Source organism: Lagenorhynchus albirostris, chromosome 1 (assembly GCF_949774975.1).
Source record: "Lagenorhynchus albirostris chromosome 1, mLagAlb1.1, whole genome shotgun sequence".
NCBI classification, from domain to species: Eukaryota; Metazoa; Chordata; class Mammalia; order Artiodactyla; family Delphinidae; genus Lagenorhynchus; species Lagenorhynchus albirostris.
This window is the reverse complement of record NC_083095.1, coordinates 87,789,113-87,809,739: the sequence shown is the minus strand read 5'-3', so window position 1 is coordinate 87,809,739 and position 20,627 is coordinate 87,789,113. Positions and strand designations below refer to the sequence as shown.

Below are 20,627 nucleotides of genomic sequence, written 5' to 3'. Positions count from 1 at the left end.
AGAATTAAATGTCTGTAGAACTTTGCTTGGTTATTTTCTGTCATCTACCCTTACTTGACTAACAATTTCGGAGATTCATTTAACCTAGCGGCAAAGGATCTGTAGCCTCTACCCATCCATTTGCTTAGTTTTGGCTGTTTTGTTACCCTAATTTTGCTTAGCAGTTTACCCTTTTTGGCTTTAAAAGATAAAAGATTATAATAAACACTATTTAAGAAAAAAAAGTTACAAGAGTTGGAGGCAACAATAAGCTGATGAGAATAAATGAAATGGAAACAAGCTATGGAAAGCTCGAGCAGGAGTGATCTCTTATTCCTACTGTATAGCCCCCAATCCTCTAATCCAGCTGTGGTAGTGACATACCTGAATTTATGTAGCATTTTATAGTTCACAAACAGTCTTTTTTATGCATTCTCTAAATTGTGCTAAAATAACCACATGGGACGGGTTGGGTAGTTTTTATTCATTTCATTTTACAGATGAAAAACGTAAGGCTCAGAAGGGTTGAGTGAGTGGCCCATAGCCATACTAATAAGGCAGGGTCTAGAATCAAAATCAGGGCACTTTCTACTGTACCACACAGCCCAGCAAGGTCGAAAACTGGAAGTTAATAATGTTATGTACCAGACTGTTTTTTTAGTGGCAGCTTTATTGAGATATAATTTACATACCATAAAATTCACCTGTCTAATGTACAATTCAGTGGGTTTTAGTATATTCAGAGTTATACAACCATCCTGTCTAATTCCATAACATTTTCATCACCCCAAAGAGAAACAGCATACCCATTGGCAGTCACTCCCAATTCCTCACAAACCCTAATTTCCAAACAGTTAATCTCGTTTCTGTCTCTGGATTTGCCTATTCTGACAATTTCATATAAATGGAATTATAAAAAATGTGGCCTTTCATGACTGGCTTCTTTCAGTTGGCATGTTTTCAAGGCTCATCCATGTAGCATGTGTCAGTACTTCATTCATTTTTATGGCTGAATAACATTCCATTATGTGGATAAAGCAGATGTTTTTTATCCATTCATCAGTCGATGGACACGTAGGTGGTTTTTCCTTTTTGGCTGTTAGGAATTATCCTGCTATGAAAGGTGGTGTACTAGTTTTTGTGTCGTCATGTGTGTTTATTTCTCTTGGGTATACACCTGGCAGTGGAATTATGAAGTCATTTAACTTTCTGAAGAACCACCAAACTGTTTTCACAGTGGTTACACTATTTTACATTCCCACCAGCAATGTATGGGAGTTCCTGTAGCTCTCCATTCTCACCAAAACTTGTTATTGTCCAATTTTTTATTATCATAGCCATCCTACTAGCTCTGAAGTCAAAGTGAAGTGGTATTTCATTGTGGTTTTGACTTGCATTTCCTAATGACTAATGTGTTGAACATGTTTTCAAATGTTTATTGGCCATGTGTGTATCTCTTTGGAGAAATGTCTGCTTAAATCCTTTGTTCATTTTGTAATTGAGTTATTTGTTTTTATTTTTGAATTCTGAGAGTTCTTTCTATATTCTAGACCTTTATGAGATATATGATTTGTAAATATTTTCTCCTGTTCTGTGTGTGGGTTGTCTTTTCACCTTCTTGATGGTGTCCTTTGAAACACAAAAGTTTTTAATTTTGATGAAGTTAGTTTACCTTTTTTTTTGTTTTTTGGGGTTTTTTTTTTTTTTTTGGTCACTTGGGCTTTTGGTGTCATATCTAAGAAATGAGTGCCTATTCTGAGGTCATGAAGATTTACTCTTATAAGAGTTTTATAGTTTTAGCTCTTACGTTTAGGTCTTTGATGCATTTTGATTAATTTTTATGTATGGTCAGTGGAAGGGACCCAACCTCATTCTTTTGCATATGGATATTCAATAGTCCAGCACCATTTGTTGAAAAACTTACCTTTATATACTAGAAAATATTTATTGTAGAAAATTTGAGAATAGGAGAAAAAAGAAAATTAGTCTCTTACAAATCTATTATTCGGAAGGAATAGTGTTTACTCTTAGGTTATTTCCTATAGTTATTTTTCCTAAATATTAATGTTAATAGTCAGATGCTAGCTCATTAATTTTCTTATCTATAGATAAATATTGTTTATTATTTCCATTTTATGGGTGAGGGAACACAGAGAGGTTGTGAATTCTAATACAGATATACTTGGACACTGAGCAATAGCACCAGGGTTTGAACCCAGGCAGTGTGACTGTAAAGCCTCTGTCTTTATACATAGTGTGTCCGTGTAGTGAGTTTAATTAGGATGATGTGGTATTACAGCATTGTTTTGGCCTTAGTCTCCCCCCACATACAAACGAGTGAATTTGTTGAGACTCAGGTATAGCCTAGTAAGTACTCAGTTTCATAAATGTTCCATGTGTGTGAAAATTGAATGTGCATTTTCCAGTTGTCACAATGGTACTTCAGTCAGAAGTAGTTAGAATTTTCATACTTTCCTCAGTTTCTCTTAACCTCTCTTAACTCATGTCTTTGGATAATTCCTTTATATCACTCTTTCAGCTCATTACTTCTCTTTTCAGCTATATCTAATCTGGTATTAAATACATCCACTGAGTATCTGGTTTCAATTTTTATTATTTTAATTTCTAGAATTACTATTTGGTCATTATTTTTAAATGTGTTATTTGGAAATTTTTCAAATTTATAGAAAAATTATAAAAATAATAAAATGAGCATCCATTTACCTCTCCCATTTACCGACTGTTAACATTTTGTCACATTTGTTTTAGCTGTATGTGTACTTCTTATTTTTGCTGAACTATTTGAAAGTTGCAAACTTTGTAACTTTTCATTCTAAGTACTTTAACATATATCTCCTAAGAGCAATAATATTCTTATTTAACCATACATAGTATAGTTTTTCCTTTCACTACCTAGTGCAAAGGTGTGGTTTGTTTATGGTCTCCCTCTGGTGGAGTAATTTTTCTAGTTCATCTTCTTTTGGCGATTGTCACTGTGCATAGACCCTAGGTTTATCCTCTTTCTTCTTCCTTCACACATAACTTTCACCAATACCTCTCACCTAGCCTGCCTGGCCTAGCACCCAGAACTTCAGCCCATTGATTCTCAGTGTGGTCCCCAGACCAGCAGCATTACCATCTCCAGCAGATTTATTAGAAATGTAAATTTTCAGGCCCCAACCCAGACTTAGGGAATCAGAATCTCTGGGGAATGGGCTCAGCAATCCACATGTTAACAAGCTCTCCAGGTGATTCTTAGGCACAGTGCTTTAGGCTAGGCATGGGAAACTTTTTCTGTCAAGGACCAGAGAATAAATATTTTAGGCTTTCCAGGAAGATTTCTGTTACAAATACTCAGATATGCCATTATAGCCATTGACAATAGGTAAATGAACGGATGTGGCCGTGTTCCCATAAAACTTCATTTACAAAGACAGACAGGAGTTGAATTTGGTTGGTGGGCCCTGTTTTTCAGCCCCTGCTTTATTTAGGTCGTCAGAGATTTGTTTATACTCTCTGAGGATTTTTCTCTTTCTTTCCAGTTCAACTGAGCGTTTAAAGGTATATTTTATAAACACACACACGTAATTGACCCTTGAACAACATGGGTTTGAGCTGCGCAGGTCCGCTTGTATGATGACTTGTTTTCAATAGTGAGTACTACAGTACTGCACAATCCAAGGTTGGTTGAATACATGGATGTGGAACCTCTGATTCAGAGTGATGACTGTAGAGTTATACATGGGTTTTTCACTGCACGGGAGGATCAGCGTCCCTAACTCCTGAGTTGTTCAAGGGTCAACTGTATATATATTTTTAAATCTGTGATTTTTACGTGTTCTTTATAGAAAACTTTCCTCAGATGCTTACTTTAGAAATGGGAGTCTGTATTTAGCCTGCTTTTTCAGTTTAACTTTTTATCATACTGCTTTAACATTTTAATTAAAATAGACGATAACTGTGAGGGTGATCCCTGAGTACCTAGCTTTGAATGGTGTTAGAATTACAGAATGGTAGAACTAAAGCAGAACTGAAGTTCAGAAAGGTTACAGAGACTTGCCCCAAGTCATATGGTCATTGTCAGAATCCTCACTAGAACTTAGGTACTCTTGCAAGATAAAGATAGCCTTGTGGGGACTTCCCTGGTGGTCCAGTGGTAAAGAACCTGCCTTCCAATGCAGAGGACGTGGATTCGATCCCTGGTCAGGGAACTAAGATCCCACATGCTGCAGGGCAACTAAGCCCGCACGCCACAACTACTGAGCTCACGTGCCTCAACTAGAGAGCCTGCGTGCCACAAACTACAGAGCCCACGTGCTCTGGAACCTGCACACCACAGCTACAGAGCCCACGCACCCTGGAGCCTGCGCACCACAACTAGAGAGAGAAAACCCGCATGCCCCAACTAGAGAGAAGGCTGTGCGCTGCAACGGAGAGCCTGTGCGCCGCGATGAAAGATTCTGCATGCCTCAGTGAAGATCCCACGTGCTGCAACTAAAGACCTGATGCAGCCAAAAATAAATAAATAAATAAACATAAATCTTAAAAAAAAAAGATAGCCTGTGTCTCTTTGTGTTAGTACATTAAGTTGTAAAGTTTAAAAAATCTGTATCCCAATTTTTTTTCCTATTGTAATTTTTTTCTGATTTTCTCCCACCTCAGGCAGGAATAGAAAATCGTCAGCTGGACACAGTAGATTTCTTTTTGAAGAGCAAGGAAAATCTTTTGAGTCCATCCTCAAAATCTTCTGTACCTGATCAGTTTGATCACTTTCCATCCCATTTATATTTAAAACGTAAGTAGTGTAGAGACTTCTACATTTGTATTTATCATCTTTCCTTTTTAATCACTTTCAAATTATCGTTGTGTTTTCTGATGACTTATTTATTTGCCAGGAGTCAGTCGTAACATTTTATTTACTTTCTGGAATCTTGAGATAGTTGTGAGAATCTATAAATGTTCTTATCATATGCGTTGATTATTCATATCCTGTACTGTGCTTTGTATCTTTGGTATGCAAAGAAGAGATGATCTTTCAAATTCAAGAGCATTTTATTCAAAAGAGAATAAACTTCATTTGCAAAAATTTCCAGGTCTTGCAGTTGTCTGAGATATTGATGTATAGTGGCAGTGCAGCTGGCTGAGTTGGGGACTGGGACTTGTTATAAGACTTCTCAGCCTGACTCTTCTGCTTTTTTGCTACATTAGCAACACTTCTTTTCAAGACTTTGGCTTTCATTTTTAATAAACGGGAGCTCTGCTTTTCTGCTTGGACCAGGTAGTCATGCAAATCCTCTCTTTAGAGGACAGGGTAATAAAGTGTGTTTTCCCTTGTACATAAAGTTTTATAATCTGCTTTTTTTTTTTTTCACTTGATAATATGTTACAGACATCTTTCTTGATAATGATAGATACACCTATTATTTATGGTGGCATAGAATTTCATTGTATGGGCTGTACCATAATTTACCCAACCAAACTCCTATTACACATTAGGTTGATTCTAATTTTTACTATTATTGGCAATGTGCTATAAATGCAGTGTGTTTGTGTAATTTCACATATGTACAATTATTGGGATTAATTTCTAGATGTGGAATTCACAGGTCAAAGAGACACACAATTTACATTCTTAAATTTTTTTTATAAATTATCCTCCAGAAAAGTTTCACCAATTTGTACTCTTCAGTGGAGAAAATGACAACCTACTTTTTCTATCAATTTAACGTTAGTCCTTACTGACAATGTGGATTAGAAATTTTATTTTTTAAAAACATTCTCTTTTGTTTTGCGTGCAGAGTTTGGTCTCCTCCCTCTTGAATTGCTAACTTTTTTATGCTCCATTGTTTTTTTTAAGCCTGCTTGAACTTATAGAGAAAGGCCTGGTTTGTGGTGTTGAGGGGGACTCCATCAATGATTATATGGTCATTACTCACTTCTGCTGTTGGGTGGTCGGTGATTACTCCTTATTCCACTCTCAGCTGCACTGCTTTTCCTTAAAGAGTGGGGATGGATCTGGAAACAAGAAGCACAGGACTAACTTTACCTGCTTTCTCAGGGTAAAATCCATGTTTCCCATCATTCTCACACAGGTACAATTCTAGAGGTGGGGCCAATGCTAAGATAAACAGGAATCATTTTATTTATTTGAAGCTGGCAAATAGAGGATTCAGGGGCCTTGCTTTCACCTGTGTGTTTAAGAGAATGGTTTTGGAATCAGACAGGCTTAAATTCAAATTTTGTCTGTACTTTCAAATTAGCTTGGACAAGTTATTTATCCTCGCTAAACCTCAGTTTCCTCATCTGTGGAAAGGGGGCTATAACACCTACCTCTCAGGTTGTTAAATGGAATAAATGAGATAGCATTTATAAAACACCAAGTACAGTATTTAAAATATAGTAGTTGGTCAGCAAAATCGTAGTTACTAGTAGTACCGGTAAATGATGACTAGTAGTAAGTAGAGTAAGTAGCTAAAGTAGAGTAAGTAGCTAAAGTTTGCAAGTAATGAGACTTCATGAAAGTTTTGTGAGCTTTTCGAGAATAAGACATTAGTCTTTGTCTTATGTTTTAAGATATTGCAGCATGGTATTTCTGGATAGGTTAATTTTACTGGGAGTATCCTGGTGTTCTTCATGTTCCTTTCTTTGATTTTTCCTCAGATGTGGAAGAGCTGACACCAGCATTGGATTTACTTTGCTCAGCAATTAGAGAAAATGATTCTGAAACCCAGAGCAAACACTTTTCGGAACAGTTGCTTAATCTTACACTGTCTTTCCTTAACAAACAAATAAAGGAGCTTTTTATTCACAATGAAGGTAAGAACAGCAGCAAAGAAAGGGATAATTAGCCCATTCTTATGTCAGGACAGAGATATAAGTGGTCCTATTGCGTGAGAGAGCGTAAGCCGGGGAGTGCCGTTTGCTTAGGTTGGGTAAAGTCAGTGTGTAACTGAGTGAGTGAATTGGGTTTTAATACTGGGAGATTTGGCAGAAAGAACTAATCATTGTGAAGAGGGTGAAAAGGGTTATATTAAAACATGGACGTACTTGTAAATAGGAGAAAGCTCAGAGATTTTTTTGTTTGACATGAAAACGCTGAGTTTGAATTTTGCCATTTTGTAAACTTCTTTATAATAGCTCAGAGTTTATTCTGTCTGTGCGCACGCACACACACACACACACACACACACACACATTTATGTATATGAAATTGGCACATTGGTGTTTTCCATAGGGCTAGATGAACATCTACAGAAAGGAGTGAACATTTTGACCAGCTACATTAATGAACTTCGAACCTTCATGATAAAGTTTCCTTGGAAGCTAACAGATGCTATAGATGAATATGATGTAAATGAAAATGTCCCCAAAGTAAAGGAGAGCAATATATGGGAGAAGCTCAGCATTGAGGTAAATATGAGTAATTATCACTTCTTTTATTTGCCAGACTTAGAGGATCTGAGAAAATGATAGAAGAAACAGAATTTAGAATCTGAACACTTGTGATTCAGAATCTTTGGCAAGGGTTTTAGGTTTTATAGATTTTTGGATCTCTGGGCACAACTTCAAATTTATGTCTGCAAGTTTCATTTATTTAATTCAGAACACAGATAGGCTCCCTCTTTATGCCAGATCTGCCCATTTGGATCCAGGGACAAACACCTGACCCCAAACTCATTGTGAACTGTCACTCCTTCAGTGTCTAGGGCCTGGCACTTTGGACTTATGCATTCTGCCTGACCCTTGAATAAATCAAATTGCTGCTGTTGATTCTATCTTAGGAAAATTTTATGACATTATTGCTTAGAAGTATATTCGAGTCTTATCTCAGATTCTAGTTAAGATATTTTGTAAATTAAGTTTCCTGTATTTATCACCTTGCCTTTCTTTGTATAGTATAAGTTAATACAGCCAAACTCTGATTCTTTTTTCTGACTAGGGACTGGAAGAATTCCTCTAACCTCTTGGAGAGTGTTGGCATTGGAAAGACAAAGGCCAGGATAGCTTAACCCAGAGGATCAGAATTGATAGGGTTTGAAAGTTGATAAGGCTGAGATGCTGCCAGGTTCACAAGACTGCTCTTCTTGGGGTGGAAGGGTAGGGAAGTACCTGCTGTGACTGCATTTTCTGTCTCTTAATCATTCTCTAGCCCAAAATTACTTGATTTTCTTTCCACTCTTTAGGGCTTCCCTCTTCCCGTCTCCTTTGCAGGTTTCATTCATTTCCTGTTTTCCCCTCTTTTAATGTGCTCCATGGCTTCATCCATGGTCTTCTGTTCTTTTTACTCACATTCATTGATTTCTAATTTTGGGGGAGGTTACAGTCCACTTTGATGAAAGCAGTGGACGCTGTCTCCAAAAACATGCATATGAATACATGTTCTTTTTAAAATATGTATATCTTCCTGAAATATATATATGATTATATCACCCTTGCTTTTAAGATCCTTCAGTGGCTCTGCATAAGTTTCAGGATAAAATCCATCTCACACACACAATGCCCTTTATGATGGAGCCTTTGCTTTTCTTTCAAGTCTCGCCTGCTACTCTCTTCAGCTTTTTCTCCAGTTATATTAAGTAATTTGGAGTTCTCTGAATGCTTGATACTGTTTCTTGCCTTTATGCCTCTGCATATAATATTCTCACTTTTTGGAACACATGTTCTTTTTTCAATAAATGTATGTAACACGTACTTGTCTTTAAAACTTTTACTTTATCAGTCATCTCTACTAGGAAACCTTTTTTTCTTTTCATCTCTCTTATTTAGATGTTCCTTTTCTGGACCCTTCTCTCTGGAACCCTGGGATACCTATATCATCACCCTTATCATACAGTACTATAATCAGTGCTTTATTTGCATTTCTTGTACTAGTCTAAAACCTCCTAGAGAGCAGAGTCCATCTTTTGGTCAATTCATGTCTCCTGTGCAAAGCCCCAAATCTAGTAGAAGGTTTTCGGTAAAAGTCCCTTATTGAGGTACTCAGTAAATGTATAAGTCCCATGTTGATAATCATAATAAGATAATAAAGAGGAACTCAAAAAGCAAATATTTTTCTTCCTTCCTTCTTTCCTAGGAAGTTATTGCCAATGCCATTTTAAACAACAAAATACCAGAGGCACAAACTTTCTTCAGGATTAACAGTCATTCTGCTCAAAGACTCGAGGAGTTGATTAGAATAGGCCTAGATTTGGTCTTTGACAATTTGAAAAAGAATAATATAAAGGAAGCCTCTGAGCTTTTGAAGAATATGGTAAGTGGCATAATCTGTTTGATCATAAAGTCTCTAAGAGAAGTTCTCTTATGTATTTAATATAATTTCTGGTTGATATAAAAATTGATTTGTATTCATAGATGTGTCACAAACTAAGAAATTTGTGTAACTTTTACTAAGAAATTATGACAGTAATACTGGGAAACATTCTTTGGTACTAAGCACTTTCTTGAAGAAATTTTTGATTGGAATTTCCATCATTTGTTCTCTGTTAGATTTGGTACTTTGGTTAGAAGGAGACAGTATTTCTCATAAAAGGTTTCACACATGTCAGAGCATGCACAGGACCTCATTATTTGTTGGGGGACATTCTTTATTGTCCGTGTGACCTCTTATATCTCCATTTGAACTTTCCAATGGCTTTTACCTTTACTTTGTGTTCCATGGTTTTACTTCATTTGAGAAGGGAATGTCCTAGAGGTGGAGTTCCTGGACAAAGCTGAGATCTGGGCCTCATCTGCATGGTTGAGGTCTTGCCCACGGTAACTTTCTGGAAGTTCAGAGGAGTGAAACTATGTAAAGGTTGTTATTTACACAGACTTTTGTCTTCAAGTGAATCATCATAACAGATAGCTGTAGTTTTGGTACTATGGTAGCCTGGCATTACCCTAAATTGTTCTGTGTGCTGCCTTTCTTCTGGCAAACAAAGTACCTTAAGGACTTTAGGGATAGGCAGTAAATATGCATGATAAATGTAGAAAATGAATGTTTACAAGAGCTGAAAAGTTGTGGAATTCTAACGAGGCGTATGTCTATAATAGAGTACTTCTGTATTTAACATATATTTATGTTCAAAATAGCTCCATTACAAAATGTAAGTTTTCTTGATTTTCTATGTTTACTTCAGGGCTTTAATGTAAAAGACCAGTTGCTCAAGATATGCTTCTATACAACTGATAAAAACATACGGGACTTTTTGGTAGGTAAAGGTGAGACTAAGTAGTTTACATTTTCTAGTAAATGTTGGTGAAACTTCAAAACGAATTATTTTAATATTCAACTAATACCCAGTAAGTAAAAGTATGAAAACTCTTTTGTCTTTTTAAATGATCATTTTGCATTTGTGGTAAAGGAAAATTTGTGCTAATACATACATTGCCTCAAAAATGCAAAACACAATTCTTACATGACATTTAAAATCATGACATTTGTTTTGCAAATGTTCTTGATTTTTGTGAGGTCACTGCTTTAATTACTTTTTTTTAAATTACTTTTTATTCAAGGTTGAAATTTTAAAAGAAAAAAATTATTTTTCTGAAAAAGAAAAAAGAACTATAGACTTCGTGCATCAAGTTGAGAAGTTTTATTCAGGATATTTCCAAGAAAATATGCAGATCCAGTCTTTTCCCAGGTAGTCTCATTAGCCCCCTTTTTATAACATGGGAAGAATATTGTAGACAAGGCTTAGCTTATAACTGTTAGCATGGCCTTCTTATGTGGAACTGAGCTTACATTCCTTATGAAGATAAAATTTGTATCATCTAGAAGAGACTTAGGAATTCCCTGTCATTTCAATATGTGCATAATCAGATATATATTTTTAAGATAATAAATACAAAATTAAGAGTATTGAATTTTGTGTTCCCCAAAAGAGTAGAACTTCTTGAACAGAGAAAAAGGAATGATGCTTTTTCCTCCAAAATTAAAAAAATTTCTTATCACTCTTTTAGGTATTCGATAAAGGAACAAGATTTTTTCAAGCACAAGTCTGTTTTGGACTCATTCCTGAAATATGATCATAAAGATACAGATAAACTTAACAAGCAAGATCACAGAATTGTGTTAACTTGGGCTCAGTGGTGGAATCAACTAACACAAGAATCCATCCTTCTCCCCAGGATAAGTCCAGAAGGCAAGTGTGAAAGAGCCTAAAATCTGAGCATAGTGAATGAGGATTAAATAAGGCATTGGTATTTGAATATTTTGGTGTGTCCTCATTTTAGAATTCCTTTTGGGGAAAAAATATATTCAGTTACTTTAAAATGCAAGTCATTACATTGAGATTGAGCCCTTATTCTTGAGGTTTTTGTAAGGGATTTATAATGTGATAGCGAAAGAGAAAAGTCACGTGGTTCAGTGAATTGAGATTTCAAGGCTAAGAGTTCTCTTCCCAGCCTCAGAGTGACATTCTTTGTTTTTCCAAATAGTCTTTTGTTTCTTCCTATTTAAACTGAGGATCTGCATCATACCAGGGCTCTGGGGAATAACTAACACTGGCAAACAGTGGTAATTCATAGGGTGTCAAATTCGTGTTTATTATTACAGCCAGAGTTTTTATTTATATTAAGGAAAAGAAAAGGGAAAAGAGGGCTAATATATCGATTATAAAATGAACAACACCACAAAAAAAAAAAAAATGAACAACACCACAAAAGAGGAAAATAGTAAAAGAAGCAGAGGGCCTGAATAATTCATCTGTTATATAGATATTTGTCCAGATCATCATATTTACTCAATTAGTGTTGAGCTTTGTGTCAATAATCATCATTCATTGCTATTTTAAAATGTATTTTCTTCTTAATGTAGAATACAAATCATATTCTCCCGAAGCCCTCTGGGGATACCTCACAGCTCGCCATGATTGGTTCAGCATTACCTTGTGGATTGGAGAATTTCAGACCCGGAATAGATTTGCCTCACTTCAGCAGAACAAATGGCCCCCTCTGACTGTTGACGTTGTTGATCAGAATACTTGCTGCAACAACTACATGAGGAATGAAATTTTAGATACGCTGGCCAGGTACTGTAAACTATGGGGATGTGTAAAAGGAAGAACAATAAAATACAGTGGTGCAACTTTTCCTCTGAAATGCCATAAATCCAATGCAACATTGTTTCATAATATTGATATTTTAAAATTGAAAGGGCATTATTGTATATTGAGGTTTTAAAATCACATGTATTTAACATTAGGTAGTGAATAGGCTCTCAAATTCTACATGAAGGTTCTTGCCAAAACACTGTATATGCTTTGGGGTAGAAATGGTAAGCTATCCATGGGGATACAAGGACCAAGTGACAAGAGCTTGCGATGAGGATACCTTAGTATCCTGTAATGTTTCCCACTCTTCTCAGTACTATCACTGCACCCGTACGCCATGTATGGCCTTGAACTAAAGAGGACAGCTCAATTAAGAAAACAGGGGAAGTATCACTTGAAGTGATAACTGAAGACTTTAAACTTTTTTTTTTTAATTTATTTATTTATTTTTGGCTGTGTTGGGTCTTCGTTTCTTTGCGAGGGCTCTCTCTAGGTGCGGCAAGCGGGGGCCACTCTTCATCGCGGTGCGCGGGCCTCTCACTATCATGGCCTCTCTTGTTGCGGAGCACAGGCTCCAGACGCGCAGGCTCGGTAGTTGTGGCTCACGGGCCCGGTTGCTCCACAGCATGTGGGATGTTCCCAGACCAGGGCTCGAACCCGTGTTCCCTGCATCGGCAGGCAGATTCTCAGCCACTGCGCCACCAGGGAAGCCCAAGACTTTAAACTTTTAATTCATTTCTAAAAATAATTGTTAGCTTGAATCATGTGAACTTGCCGTTTGTGGAGGTGAAAAATGGTTGAATATCAGCAATTTCATAGAGCTCAACCTATCTCCCTAAGCTGTCAAAATAATGAGACTTAACATATTTGTTAATTTTTAAGTTTCTTAAAATTATTTCCCATGTATTCTTTTATATTTATACTTATTGGGGAAGTATAACTGTACTGTCCTACCCAACTTAAAGATGTGGAGAGGGAGATCTAAAGAAGTTAAGAGCTTTGCCTAACCCAGTTACTTACAGGCTTCAATCATTTTACCCCTGACTTTCTAGTCACTGTTCTTTTCATTGCACTAAATCCTTTTCTTCTTGTTTGCTAAAAGTAGACTTTTGTATAACTTGTATGCTTATCAAATATTTTGCTTAATACTTGATTGTTTATAAAGATAATATGTATGTGTTTTAACATGAATTATGAGAATAATGAATTAGTAAGATCTACTGTATTAACAGATTAAAGGGAAAAAATCATACCACCCTGATAGATACAGAAAAGCATTTGATAAAATTCAACATCTATTTATAATAAAACCTATTAGCAAACTAGGAATAGCTGCAAACTTCCTTAACTTTAAAGAGATGTTAACAAAAAATCTTCCAACTAATATTATACTTAATGGTGAAACATCACAAGCATTCTCTTTAGATTTGGAACAAGACAAGACTGCTATCAATTCTTCCCAAGTTGATCTTTAGATATAGTGCAATCTCAGTGAAAATCTCAGCAATGGATTTGACAAGCTGATTATAAATGTTTATATGGAAATTCAGAGGGTCAAGAACAACCCTGAAAAAGAAGAACTTGCCCTACCAGATATTAAAACTTACTCTAAAGCTATAGCAATTAAGACAGAAGAGTGAGCATAGAAACACTTTTTTTAAAAAATTATTTTTATTGATTTATTTTTGGCTGCATTGGGTCTTTGTTGCTGCGCACGGGCTTTCTCTAGTTGCAGTGAGCAGGGGCTACTCTTCATTGCAGTGTGCGGGCTTCTCATTGCGGTGGCTTTTCTTGTTGTGGAGCACAGGCTCTAGGCATGCGAGCTTCAGTAGTTGTGGCATGTGGGCTCAGTAGTTGTGGCTCATGGGCTCTAGAGTGCAGGCTCAGTAGTTGTGGTGCATGGCACCACATGGCATGTGGGATCTTCCCAGACCAGGGATTGAACCCGTGTCCCCTGCATTGGCAGGCAGATTCTTAACCACTGTGCCACTGGGGAAGCCCTGAAACAGACATATATGTATGCTTACCTTATATATGACAGAGGTGGCACTGCAGAACAGTCTTTTTGGAGGAAAGAATAGTCTTTTCAACAAATGGGGTTGGGATAACTAAATAGCTATATGGGGGAAATGAAATTGGACCCTCTGCCTTATATCATGCATAAAATCAATTCCAGGTAGATTTTAAAACCTAAATGTAAAATGTAAAAATTATAATGCTTTTAGACGGTAGGGAAGAATATCTTCATGACCTTGGGAGTAGGGTGGGCTTTCTAAAAGGCCTGGCAGGGCAAAGGAAGACAGCAGTTACTGAGACCAAGGGAGCTGCCTGGCAGGAGTTGTGTCTCTTAGTGGAGAATGTTAGCCAACCTGCTGTCACCTCACACAGAGAGCGCCAAGGTATCCCCATCCTCCCTTTTTCTTTAATTCTTATCTCCCGATGGGAGTCTCCCATAGGAGACGAAACCAAAACAGAAACCTGAGGGCACAGGAGTCTTCTAGAGCAACCCATACAGGTGAGCCTCCAGGGACGCAGAGCAGGAGAGTAGAGCTTGGATCTGGAGGGGAAAGATACCAGCACACATAGACATTTCACAAAAGAGGAAGCACAAATGGCCAATAAACATGTGAGATGTTCTTCCTCATTTGTAATCATGGAAATGGAAATTTGTTTTACCAAAAATCTAGGAACAATGATCATCAAAGTTAGAGCAGATAAGTAAAATGTAGTATAATCGTACAGTGGAACACTATATAACAATGAAAACTAAAAAACTATAGCCATAGGTATCAACATGGATAAATCACACAATGTTGAGTAGAAGAAACAAGACAATAATATATCTAAGATGTTCCCTTCTTATATAAAGTTTGAAATAGGCAAAACCAAACCTTATATTATTTGGGGTTACACACATGGGTGATAAAACTATATGGGTGAATAAAAGTAAGGGAATAGTTATCATGAAAGTAAGGATAGTGGTTCCCTCTGAGGGCAAAGCACACGTAAAGGGGGAGGAATACACAAAGGACTTCTAGGTACAGTGTTCTGTAATCTGGGTGGTGGCTATGCAGTGTTTCTCTAAACTCCACATAATATGTTCTCTATACTCCTTTAATGGTATGTATGATGTATTTAACAGTAAACTTATAAAAAATATTTAAATGCAAATTTCTATTCTTTAATGGTTGGTCTATTTAAATTATTCTGCTTTAATTTCTTAATGATTTTGTTTGGATATTTTGGTGAATTCCTCAGTGTGTAAAGCATCTAGCTTCAAGATTTAACCACTGTTGCCACACTGGATTGTACAGTTTCAGTAAAAACAAAGTAATCGAGGTGGCTTAGTTTAGGTTTTTGAAATATTTAATGTAACTCGAGACTGTCATTACTACATTAAAATACTACAGTGGTGCAGAAACCTTTATTGGTAACTAGCAAAATATGTGTGTCTGAACATATTTATGGGGTAAGAATTGGCAGTATTAATTTGTAAATACTTTTAACTAGTTGAGACTACTTAACAATGGAAATGATTTGGTCTGCTCTGAATATAGCAACTTTTTAACTTGCCATCTTTTATTTAAACCTGCCCAATAGGAATGGAATTTTTCTTACATCTGAACTAGAAGACTTTGAACTCTTTCTCAAAAGACTGAACCGTATTGGGGGCGTGATGCAAGATACCCTCCCTGTTCAAAACTATAGGTCCAAAGATGGTTGGGATTTCCATTGTCACTTCATTCTCTATTGTTTGGAACACAGTCTGCAGTATCTTCTTTATGTCTTTCTTGACTATTACAAGTGAGTACTAAGAATTAACTTGTCCTTGAGCAGGCCTTCATGTTCCCTCTTTCTGTACTACTTCTGAATGTGACTTTTAGGAAAATATTAAGCATTCTCGTGAGGAATACTGACCTTTTTGAAGTAGTTCCTCCCACTCTAACATTTGGTACATCTTTTAGTTCAATACTGCATTCAACTAAATGCTTATTATGTGTTTTTTGGTGATGTTAATTCTGTAACATCTCTGTTAACCTTTTAAATAACTAGAAATTAGAAAGAAATGCTTTACAAGTTTAAAAGAGGGAGGATTCTAAAGGTTAACTTGGACTTCTTTGATATTTTCATTACCAAGCAAATGTTAAAAACTTTGAATTCATCGCCACTGCAAGGTATCTTAGAAATGCTCTAAAGCTTATATTTAGATAGACAGATATCAATATATATTGATATCTAAGATCAACCTGCAGTATCGTTATCTGTGGCCAGTGTTAATTGTTATTGGGTCAGTAATAATAAAAATAGTAGTAGTCTCTAACATATGAGTGCTTACAGTGTTCTTGACACTAGGCTTAGTACTTTACATGCATTATCTCATTTAATCTTCAGAAAACCCTGTGAGGTGGTTACTTACTCCTCCATTTCACAGATGAGGAAACTGAAGCTTTGAGAGAGACTAAGTGCCCTATTTAAGGCGTACAGCTAGTAACTGGTAAAGCTAGATTTAATTATACTTATGTTTGATTCCAGAACCCACATTCATGTGCTAAGGAGAACATTTTTATTTTATTTTGTGTAGTAAAGACTAGGAAGTCAAGCAAAGGGTGTATTTCTTGTTCATATCGTTAAGACTTACTTTGAACACAGAAATGTTTTCCTGAAAGCTACTGGCAAGTGAAAGTTTAAAAGCTGTATTTTTAGAGGACCTGTTATGAGCCTTAACTGCTTAGTCCCAGCTTCTCTTGTAGTTACGTAAAGGTTTTCAAAAACCTCTTAAGTTTGAAAAAGCTAAAGAGCTTTTGTTGTTAAAAAAAAAAAAAAAAAAAAACAACCAATACAGCGTATCTTCAAGTGCAAAGATATCTGGTGGTAATCTTATACAGAGTTGGTAAAATTTCATCACAGTAGGAAATACATTTTAAGTGATATTATCCCTGTCTCTAAAATTCTCTATTTCCAGATCATAAGGCATATGTAAAACACAACACAAGACTGGGATTTTATTGTGTTATATTTACTTTTTAATTACAAAGTTCTTTTTTTTTTATGCTAGTTATCCCCTGAGCAAACATGATTGTAATTGTCTGTCTTATCCTCTATGTTAATCAGTTAGTTTTTTTTTTGTTTGTTTTATATACAGACTTAGTCCTCCAAATTGTCCCTTTTTGGAAAAAAAAGAATTACATGAAGCTCACCCTTGGTTTGAATTTTTAGTCCAGTGTCGACAAGTTTCCAGAAATTTAACAGGTATGGGTGTATTGTATTAAATAATAAAACTTGCTTTGGATAAATAACTGGTCTGTTGAATGGAATTTAAATTGCGAACTCTTTGAATAAACTGTCTAGCTGTAGACAAATATTTGACCATAATCTAGACTCAAGCTTTATTTAAAAAGCAAAAGACCAAAAATGTTAGTTAGCCTCTTGACAGTGAAGAAAACCAGACTTGGAGCAGATAGCATGTGTGGTTATGTTGGCTATCTCTTACCCTACCAGTTCATCACAGGTTCCTGCTCTTTGGTAGACTGACACCCTGTTTCCATGAGGAGGTGGTCTGTCTTCCAAATGGCTGCCCTGAATCTTTCAGTAAGGAACTCCAATTGGAGTGAAAATAAATCCATAGTATATGTGGGATTGTTGTGTTTTCTCTCGTGGAGCCAATGATGGAGAGCCTTGCTCTGGTTATAATCAGGTAGAAAAACCCTGTGATCCCTGAGGGCTTAGTGGGTGTTATTCTAGAGGTTCAGGAAATGGGACAGGCCAAGCCACAACATACGCAAGGAGTGTCAACAGCCAATCTTTCACTTTTATGTAATGCCTGATTTCTTTCCTAATGAATAACTTTTTTCATAATGTGGGTTGAGGGGTTTTTGGTTTTGTTTTATTTTTCTGGTGATCATAAAGTAACATGTTTCATTGTTAAAAAATAATAATTAAAAAAATAGGAAGCCACAGACAACTATCAAGATAACACCTCAATAGGTAGATAGCTTAAGTGAACAGGAAGATAACTATCCATAGGGAACTCTTGATATGTTTTAATATATTTTGTTCTAGTTATTTTCTCTATACTTTTTTTAAACCTAGTCAATATTGTATTTCATTCATCCAACAAATATTTATTTATCCCCTACCTGTGACAGTCTGTAAGTGCTAGGGATATAACCAGAAACATCTATGTATTTGTATATTGTGTTTTTTCATATAGTAATTATAACATAAGAATTTTCCTATGTTCTTAGAGACAATGACCATTTTATGTCTACATAATATTTCATTGTATAGAAATACTCTTATTTAATTTACTATCCTCTCATTTTTTGACATTAAGGCTGTTTTCAATTTTTCCTGTTATAAATAATAATCTTGAGTATATTTGAACATAAAATTTTTGTGCTTGTTTCAGATTATTTCCTTAGTACAGATAGGTTCCTGGATATAAAATTCCTGGGTCTGGGGTTATGTGCATTTTGAAGGTTCTTCGTTTTTTTTTTTTTTTTTGAAGGTTCTTGATATAAGGCTAGATTGCTTTCCAGGAGGGTTACACCATTCTTTTCTGTAAGTCCCAGCTTCTGTGCACACTGACCAGCTCTGTGCTTGAGGATGAATATGTTTAAAAATCATTGCTGATTTGATAGGTGATATATGGCATCTAATTACTATTTTAATTTGCATTTCTTTATTGCTAATGAATTATATATTTTTATGTGTCAGACATTTATATTTCCTTGTTTGTAAAATGGTTATTTCTTTTGTCCATTTATCTGTTACAGTCAGTATTTTGGGCTTTTGTATTGATATGAGCTCTTTGTTGAAGGCATTAATTGTTAGGTTGTCATCTGTTGTTGATTTTTCCCCTTGTTCATTACTACCTTTCAATTTTCTTTGTTTGAATGGAAGTTTTTATTTTTATGTGGACAAATCTTTCTTTTTTTTCCTTTGTGACGTTTTCCCATTGCTCTTAAACTTAGAAAATCCTTCTTACTGTGGACAGAGTTAAAAATTAAGTTTCTTTCTCAGAATTATGTAATCCTTAGTTTAGTATTTCTCTCTCTCAAGGAGAAAAATGTACTCTCTTATTTTTCAGATCCCAAACTGATCTTCCAGGCTAGCCTTGCAAATGCTCAGATACTGATTCCCAGCAACCAGGCCAGTGTAAGCAGTATGCTATTGGAAGGACATACCCTCCTGGCCCTTGCTACCACAATGTATGCCCCTGGGGGCGTCAGCCAGGTACAGACAGCACTTTTACCTATTATGGCAAAATAGGACTGATTTTAAATTTAGCAGAAATATCGGTGGATTTTCTAGGTCTCAGTTGATATTAAAATATAACCACTTACAAGTATTTCATTAGATTAAAGAGCATAAAACAAGGGTGAATTTTTAAACTTTATATCGTATCTTCTTAAGTTGAAAGGAGACTACTATAGTCAGCCCTCCATATTCGGGGGTTCTGCATCCACAGATATGGAGGGCTGACTGTACTACAGCATTTTATATGAGGGACTTGAACATCCTTGGATTCTGGCATCTGTGGGGGTCTTGGAACCAATCACCTGTGGATACCAAGGGGCAACTGAATGTTGTATAGTGATTTTTTTCCCGTTTATTTGTTCTCTAATACTCCAGGTTTGTTTTCAGGATAGAATCAAGATCTAATTGCTCCTTGGAGTAAGTATACTTTAAATCTGTGACTTGGGAATTATTCTCTGTTATTTGACCTCTTTGAGAGTTAAAAAGGAAATCATAATTTTTAGCTACCCTTAAAAACTCTTTTGAGGAATCCAGTGAAAAGTTGCCCGTCTCTGCTTTTTTGAAAGTATAGTGTGGCTGGTTAGAGGGAACTTAAGAATGCTGTTAAACATCTAATCTGCAAAAGTTTGTTACTGATGCTAGCTTAATTTAATACCACCTCTTTTAGATTGTTGCAGTATACCTTAACTTCATGGTTATTTATTCTTCCTGTTTTTGATCACCTGTCAGAAATCAGTCAGAATAACTTGAGACCTGAGAGGAAAGGACCTAAGAGTCATCTAGTCTAGTAGGTTTTTTTCTTGTAAAATATTTACTATTTAATATCTGAAATTTTTAAATATTGTAGTAGAGCCTTTTTTCAAACAGCTTTTCCTTATGCAGTTTGAAAACCACTGATCTAGCTGAACTTTCTAATTCTGTAGATGAGGAAACTGAAGCCTGCCTGATATTAAATATCTAGACCAAGGTCGTACAGCTAGTTTGTCTTAGAACCAGAACTAGAACTATTGGCTACTGACTCCTTGTCCAGTGCTGTTTTCTCTACCACCTATTATATCAAGCTAACCTTGTTTCACAGGCTACTTATGAAAAAAGGACTTAAATTTGGAGAAGAGAAAAACATTATTCTATACCATGTTATCTCTTTATTTAGGTTGTTCAGAATGAAGAAAATGAGAACTGTGTGAAGAAAGTAGATCCCCAGCTACTGAAGATGGCATTAACTCCTTACCCCAAGCTTAAAACTGCTCTCTTCCCACAGTACACTGCCCCTAGTGTCCTGCCACCAGATATTACACTCTACCACCTGATTCAGGTACAGTATTTAGGAGTATCAGTCAGCGTTCAGCCAGGAAA

The 20,627-nt window shown here is 36.0% G+C and overlaps 1 protein-coding gene across 2 annotated transcripts in view; it reads left to right on the top strand.

The window, feature by feature from the left end:
- SPG11 (SPG11 vesicle trafficking associated, spatacsin) overlaps nt 1-20,627 on the top strand; it is a 76,402-nt gene that overhangs the window by 12,292 nt on the left and 43,483 nt on the right. For both annotated transcript variants that reach the window (XM_060149103.1, XM_060149096.1), the window contains exons 8-19: nt 4,642-4,774; nt 6,640-6,795; nt 7,214-7,389; nt 9,053-9,229; nt 10,098-10,169; nt 10,474-10,601; nt 10,921-11,102; nt 11,777-11,990; nt 15,612-15,815; nt 17,155-17,261; nt 19,102-19,247; nt 20,425-20,586. In XM_060149103.1, the coding sequence (XP_060005086.1) occupies nt 4,642-4,774; nt 6,640-6,795; nt 7,214-7,389; nt 9,053-9,229; nt 10,098-10,169; nt 10,474-10,601; nt 10,921-11,102; nt 11,777-11,990; nt 15,612-15,815; nt 17,155-17,261; nt 19,102-19,247; nt 20,425-20,586 (1,857 nt within the window). The remainder of the gene's footprint in view (nt 1-4,641; nt 4,775-6,639; nt 6,796-7,213; nt 7,390-9,052; nt 9,230-10,097; nt 10,170-10,473; nt 10,602-10,920; nt 11,103-11,776; nt 11,991-15,611; nt 15,816-17,154; nt 17,262-19,101; nt 19,248-20,424; nt 20,587-20,627) is intronic.